At 49.1% G+C, this 7,394-nt stretch overlaps 1 protein-coding gene across 1 annotated transcript; it reads left to right on the forward strand.

Moving 5' to 3' along the window:
- The first annotated feature begins 1,904 nt into the window (after positions 1 to 1,904).
- On the forward strand, positions 1,905 to 7,049 carry LOC113409463 (cytochrome P450 2B9-like). Its single transcript, XM_026663394.2, has 2 exons — positions 1,905 to 2,382; positions 6,439 to 7,049. The coding sequence occupies exons 1-2, from the start codon at positions 2,358 to 2,360 to the stop codon at positions 6,756 to 6,758; spliced, it is 345 nt and encodes a 114-aa protein (XP_026519179.1). The 5' UTR covers positions 1,905 to 2,357; the 3' UTR covers positions 6,759 to 7,049.
- The last annotated feature ends 345 nt before the right edge of the window (positions 7,050 to 7,394 follow it).

Consider the following 7,394-nt stretch of genomic DNA (forward strand, 5'->3'; position numbering starts at 1 on the left):
GGGGATTTAAAATATACATCATACTAGACAAACATCGTTCTTTTTGAATGAATCACAGAACTATTGGTTTCAAGGAACACATTGGATCTAATACAGGGGTAGGCAACCTATGGCATGCATGCCGAAGGCGGCACGCGAGCTGATTTTCAGTGGCACTCACACTGCCCGGGTCCTGGCCACCGTTCCAGGGGGCTCTGCATTTTAATTTAATTTTAAATGAAGCTTCTTAAACATTTTAAAAACCTTATTTACTTTACATACAACAATCATTTAGTTATATATTACAGAATTATAGAAAGAGCCTTCTAAAAACGTTAAAATGTATGACTGGCACACGAAACCTTAAATTAGAGTGAATAAATGAAGACTCGGCAGACCACTTCTGAAAGGTTGCCGACCCCTGATCTAATATTTGATACGGTTGATAAAGGGCCCCATGAACTTTTACTTGAAAATGAAACTGTTGTCGGCTACAACACTGCACATGGAAAATGATGTCTAGCAGGGGTGGAAATAGGCACTAGCAAAAGGAGAAAAAACTGTTGGAAAGACCCTAAACAAGTTTAGTTTTGTACTTTGTTACAGAATTGAGCGAATAATTGATATTGTTTGGTTCAGGGGCTAAACAGAAAACTCTGGAAAAAAAATCCATTCAGGCTGAAAAAGAAATGAAAACCTGAAAGCAAAAATTATTTTGAGGTTGAATGAAACATTTTATTCAGCACAAAATGGTTTATTTTTCAGTTTTTCATTTAATTTTGGGATGTTTTGCACCCTTTAAAATTAATGTAACTAGTTTTCAAACATTTGTCTTGTCAAGCACTAACAAGTTCTGAATTTGAACAGTGTTAACTGCAAAATAATTAGACAAATCCTGGCACTATGAGATTCTGCCAACAGATGCAAACAACCCAACTAAACCACCCCGGACTGTCTATCACACAGAACTAGGGTTACCATATGTCCGCATTTTCCCGGACATGTCCGTATTTTAGTTGTTAATCACCGTCCAGGTGGATATTTTAAATATATAAAAACATCCGGAAAATACGGATGTATGATAACCCTACCCACTGCCCCTCTCTCCTCCTGGGGTGTCAGCTCGTTGCAGCCTGTGGATTGCAATCCCCCCCCCCCCAGTGCTGCTGCAACCCCGCGCCCCACAGCTAGCAGCGGTGGCATCTCAGCAGCCAACTGCGGGTGGGGGGACCCGTGGCCGCTTCTCCCTCCTCCGAGCATCCCCCGCAGCTCTGGCAGAGCCTCAGTCTCCCCTCCTCCGCCCTGGCCGTGCAAGGAGCCCCCCCGCCAGCGGTCCATGCAGCCATGGCTGCCTCCCCCCCACCCCGTGGAGCCGCTGCCTGGGGGGAGGGTCCCGGCGCAGGGGAAAGTTTCTCGACGCGCGGCGGTGGCGCCTGGGAGCCCGAGCTCCCCCGGGAAGGGCCCACGCTGCAGCGCCTCCCGCAGCCGCCCGGCCTGAGCTGCTGCAGCCTCGCCAGGTCCGGCTGGGAGCAGGGTGGAGGCCCCCCTGAGCCCGGGGGCAAGGCCCAGGCCACGCACGCAGCGGAGCCCCGGCCGGACTCTCTGCCCTCCTCCCGGCGCTCGGGCCGCCGGTGAGAGCGGAGCCCTGGCCGGGCTCGCCGCCCTCCCCCCGGCACTCCGGCCGGTCGGGGAGAGCGGGGCCCCGGCCGGGCTCTCCGCCCTCCTCCCGGCGCTCTGGCCGCCGGGGAGAGCGGAGCCCCGGACGGGCTCTCCGCCCTCCTCCCGGCGCTCTGGCCGCCGGGGAGAGCGCAGCCCCGGACGGGATCTCCTCCCGGCGCTCTGGCCGGTCGGGGAGAGCAGGCCCGCGGCCGGGCACGGCGCCCTCCCCTGCCGCGCTCCCCGCCGGAGGCGGCGGGCGGCTTTTTTGCCTGGGGCGGCTAAAAAGCCAGAGCCGGCCCTGCTTCCCACCCACTCTGTTCTTAACAGGTCCTCTGAATACTGCACTAACACTGGGTCCAATCCTGAACCGGGAGCAAAGCTTGAGTGACAGGACGTTGTATGAGGAAACGAAGGAGCATGGAGGAATGGACTCCTCATTCCTGTTTCCCAGTGTTCTTTTAAAAATACAGACTTTTTTTGTTGTGTAAAGTTATAGACACTGCACATTGCTGGGCATCAAATCAGTACAGAGTGACACTCATTATTACCCAGATTGTCCTACCTTTGCACCCTAACCTCAAACCTTTGATTGTCACCTGCAGAGCAAAGCTGACCCTGATTCCACCTTTGATGAAGACAACCTGGTCCAGACTGTTTATGACCTTTTCTTGGCAGGGACAGAAACCACAACCACCACCATACGCTGGGCAGTGCTTTATATGGTGGCTTACCCAGACGTCCAAGGTGAGGGGGTTGAGGAAGGTACATGCACCATACATAAGATTGTGCATTATGTAGAAAGTACCCACTTCTGCACAATTTTGTTAGGTGATTGTAAGTCTAAAACTGGCTGCAGCTCCAAGATGGGTCCCTGATATAAAAGCAGATGCCCGGACTGAGCTTTGAGTCAGGCCTCTTCGATTTCTGACCTCCAGTCACTGCCCCTTGCTTCTTAGAGAGATGGGGGTTTTCCACACTTTGTGTCTGGTTCTCAAGCCAAGCTCTATCACCTTTCCACACGATACTGTTGCTTCATTCAGATAAACTCAGACGTCCAAATAAATCACAAAGTCCCAACTCAAACAAACGTCACACAGTCGGGGTTTCTTCTTCCCAGTGCTTCCCTGAGTCACAAGTATCTAAACATTTTTTCCCTCCTTGGGGTTCCTTCTCCAGCCATCTGACTCTACACACGGGTTCTCTCAAGGTCCTTTGAAGAGACTGTCAGTAATCATTTCACCCTCTCTCTCAGTTATGAAGGAAGGGAGCTACTTATATATTCTGCCTCCTTCCCAGCATGCCTTGCAACTAAGGGCACGTCTTCACTACCCGCCGGATCAGCGGGTAGCAATCGATCTATTGGGGATCGACTTATCGCGTCTAGTGAAGACGCGATAAAATCGATCCCTGATCGCTCTGCCGTCGACTCCGGAAATCCACCGCGGCAAGAGGCGGCAGCGGAGTCGACGGCGGCGCGGCAGCGGTCGACTTGCCCCCGTCCTCACAGCCAGGTAAGTCGACCTAAAATACGCAACTTCAGCTACGGTATTCACGTAGCTGAAGTTGCGTATCTTAGGTCGACCCCCCGCTGTAGTGTAGACCTAGCCACAGTCTCTAACTCTCAGGTGTCCCTCTGGGCCACAAGTCCTAGTGTGTGTTGGTGCTGCCAGGAACAGGGTAACGCTGGCGTGGAGGCCTCCTTTAAAGGAACATGCTATTGTAGTCATAGTCCTCAGTGAGGAACGTGCTTCTGGCCGGGGAAGTGCTTTCAGAGTTGTTAGCTGGTAAAGTTGTCTTTGTGATTGCGCAAATGCAGGACTTTTAATTCACTAAACGCTATTGTCCCCTGCAGCACATGCAGATGGTGCTTCCTGAGTGTCTCTCTCAATTATTGCTGCTCAGTCCCTTCCATCTTCACTTCCAGGCAGAGGCAACCTGTGGGTGGGGGGATGCGGGGTCACATGCCCCACCCCTCAGATTTGCTGCTTGGCTTGTACTGAGCATGCTCAGTAACTAACACTGCTGAAGCCGGCTGCCCTCACTCCTTCCCCCTCACCCACTATTGGCAGGCACAGGTCATCTCTGCTTCCAGGATGGAAAACCAACTTGCATTTCATATGCACTGTTATGCTGAAGGGTGTTGGTAGCTGCCAGCAAGGGTGGCTTTGATCTATAGGCAATCACAGACCTTGCTGAGGCTGCTGGGTGTGCCAGCTGCCCTTCCTTTTGGCTAACTGAAAGAAGCACATTAAGCTCCTTTTTGGAGTCAGATAGCTGAAACAAGAGAAGTCACTGCCCAAAGCACTGGTCACATGGAAGGGCGGAGCAAGAATTAATTCTGGGCAAATAAGAGGGGATTCCTGGGAACTGATTGAAAACGTGGAGGTTGGTGCATTGATTGGCTTGTGGCTGTGGGCGTTTGTCAGAAGCAGAAAGCAGTGAGAAAAGCCAGGAGAAATCGGAGAGCAGTGGTAAAAGCACGGCCTGGAGTGGATGCAAAGAAAGAGCTTCTTTTGGTCAGAGTGCTGGCAGGGAAGGCAAGCTTGGAAATGATGAGCAAGGGAAACTGCCTCTGGTTTGATCCTACAGTGTTCAGGGAAACAGGACTTGGTGTACATTCTTTGCAAATCCACAGGATTGCACCAAAGAAATACCGTATTTGTATAATCGACTTCTCCTCCCAACGGAAACCACCAGCGAGGCCCTGCACACTGGCTATCTGCTCAAGCCAAGGGGCAATGCTAGGAAGCCCGCTCATCCTTCATTTATAAACAGGAACCTCATACGGATGCATTGGCCAAAAGGGGAGCCTTGAATCCTTTGGCTGCCATTCTATATCCCAGCTATCGCTTTCCCCGCTGTTGCTTTCATCTTGCAAGGATGCTGCTTTACTTGCTGACATCTGTGAACGTCATTGCACCTTGCTAGCACTAAAGGGCTCCTGTTTCCCACTAAGATAACGTCTTGATTGCTCTACACTTTGAACTCCTGCTCTGCCAAGCTGTACTACCAGCTGATCCCACCTCAGATAAAACTCTGTTGTTCTCTCAGGCCCTGAAATAAACTGTATTGGACAGGGGCTGGGCACGGCATAGAAACAGGAGTCTAATCTGTGAAACGAAGCGAGAGAACTTATTCATAAATGATCTGGAGAAAGGGGTAAAAAGTGAGGTGGCAAAGTTCGCAGATGATACTAAACTGCTCAAGATAGTTAAGACCAAAGCAGCCTGTGAAGAACTTCAAAAAGATCTCACAAAACTAAGTGATTGGACAACAAAATGGCAAATGAAATTTAATGTGGATAAATGTAAAGTAATGCACATTGGAAAAAATAACCCCAACTATACATACAGTATGATGGGGGCTAATTTAGCTACAACTAATCAGGAAAGAGATCTTGGAGTCATCCAGATAGTTCTCTGAAGACGTCCACGCAGTGTGCTGCCGCGGTCAAAAAAGCAAACAGGATGTTAGGAATCATTAAAAAGGGGATAGAGAATGAGACGGAGAATATCTTATTGCCCTTATATAAATCGATGGTACGCCCACATCTTGAATACTACGTACAGATGTGGTCTCCTCATCTCAAAACAGATATACTGGCATTAGAAAAGGTTCAGAGAAGGGCAACTAAAATGATTAGGGGTTTGGAATGGGTCCCATATGAGGAGAGATTAAAGAGACTAGGACTTTTCAGCTTGGAAAAGAGGAGACTAAGGGGGGATATGATAGAGGTATTTAAAATCATGAGTGATGTGGAGAAAGTAAATAAGGAAAAGTTATTTACTTGTTCCCATAATATAAGAACTAGGGGCCACCAAATGAAATTAATGGGCAGCAGGTTTAAAACAAATAAAAGGAAGTTCTTCTTCACACAGCACATAGTCAACTTGTGGAACTCCTTGCCTGAGGAGGTTGTGAAGGCTAGGACTATAACAGCATTTAAAAGAGAACTGGATAAATTCATGGAGGTTAAGTCCATTAATGGCTATTAGCCAGGATGGGTAAGGAAGGGTGTCCCTAGCCTCTGTTTGTCAGAGGGTGGAGATGGATGGCAGGAGAGAGATCACTTGATCATTACCTCTTAGGTTCACTCCCTCTGGGGCACCTGGCACTGGCCACTGTCGGTAGACAGGATACTGGACTAGATGGACCTTTGGTCTGACCCAGTACGGCCATTCTTCTGTTCTTATGTAAAGCTTTCCCTGTGCAGCAGCCTGGTTCCTGGCTGCCTTAGAAGCAGACACCATAGAATCATGGGACTGGAAGGGACCTCGAGAGGTCATCTAGTCCAGTCCCCTGCACAGTGCACTCATGGCCATGAGTGGTTACTGAGGGTGCTGCCCCCACCATCAGTCTTCCTATCAGAGAGAAGAAAGGGAAAAGCTCTTCACCAGGGCCGAATTTGGCCCGGACACTGAGTTTCAGCCATCTGTTGTCTGGGTCTCTGTGGAATGTGCTGATAATCTCTCCCAGGTACTGAGATGCAGCAGTTACTTGCTACGCTTGTCCTGCTGGCAGGGCTTTACCCTCCCACTGACGTTAACCCAGCAATAAAGGAGAGATTCAAATAACATTCCAGCAGGGAAAAGAAAAGGCTCCAGGATTAGGGTGACCAGATGTCCTGATATTATTGGGACTGTCCCAATATTAGGGGCTTTGTCTTATATAGGCAACTATACCCACCCCTCACCCTGGAAAAAAAGTGTCCCAATTTTTTACGCTTGCTGTCTGGCCACCCTATCCAGGATACACACACGCACACAGTCCAAAATGTGTGTCCTTAATGTTTCTCTTCAGAGAAAGTCCAGAAGGAGCTGGACGCTGAGCTGGGTCCCTCCCAATTAATCCGCTACGAGGATCGGAAGAACCTGCCCTACACCAATGCCGTGATTCATGAGATCCAGCGCTACAGCAACATCGTTCCAGTCGGACTTCCTAGACAATGTGTAAAAGACACAATGCTGCAGGGCTTTCCCATTGAGAAGGTACAGAGCCGTTCTCTATCCTTCCATCAGAGGGCCAATGTACTAAGAATCCAACTAATCGGTGTGTCCACATACACCGTGGACCTGAGTTTCTTTTGCTTTGCAGCTCCTCCACTTTCTTCCAATACCTAAAGAATAAAGCTGATGGATGAGGCCACTAGGAAATATCCCTGATTTTAGGGAGTTCCTCAAACATTACAGAATCAGCAGAGAGCTTGGGGTGACCACTCTTGCAGCCTGCTGTGATCTGGCTATTCTCAGCTGCCAGTATGTCCCTTAGGGGCCTTGGCAACATTATGCTCTGGGCAGAGCCAAGAATAGGGGAAGCTCAAAGGTGACTTCAAGACCCCTTTAATTCCCCCTCCTACATCCTACCTGGTGTATTTCTTGGCCAGAAAGAAGGGTTAGACCGTGTATCTCTTCTCCATTTTTAAATCTCACACTGAATGGCCTTGTTTTAACACCAGAAAAATATAACGTTGTCAATTTAAAGCAATTGTTTAAAAATGTTAAACATTCCTCCTTTTGCTTCCATTGAGGAATCAGTATTAAAGCAGGGAGGATTCTAGGTATAAGACTTTTGCACTGGCCTCTTTGTTGCTGGTGTTTCTAGCAACATGACTGCTGTCATCAGACGCAGAAGGACAAATAGAAATGTATTGTCCAGCGCACTCCAAATTTATTCCTGGGGACATAGGGTTTTCTCTAGGTGACCTTCCACGCAAGGTAATAAATGAAAACTGAAAACTGTCGGTCCTTACCCATCTT

The sequence above is a fragment of the Terrapene carolina genome, unplaced genomic scaffold (assembly GCF_002925995.2).
Source record: "Terrapene carolina triunguis isolate 2854851 unplaced genomic scaffold, T_m_triunguis-2.0 Scaffold33415, whole genome shotgun sequence".
NCBI lineage: Eukaryota > Metazoa > Chordata > Testudines > Emydidae > Terrapene > Terrapene triunguis.

Bases quoted from the DNA above. Each gene is read 5' to 3' on its own strand.
- LOC113409463 (XM_026663394.2), top strand. From the start codon at position 2,358: ATGGTGGCTTACCCAGACGTCCAAG. The intron at 2,383-6,438 runs GTGAGGGGGTTG...GTTTCTCTTCAG, and splicing joins GGCTTACCCAGACGTCCAAG to AGAAAGTCCAGAAGGAGCTG.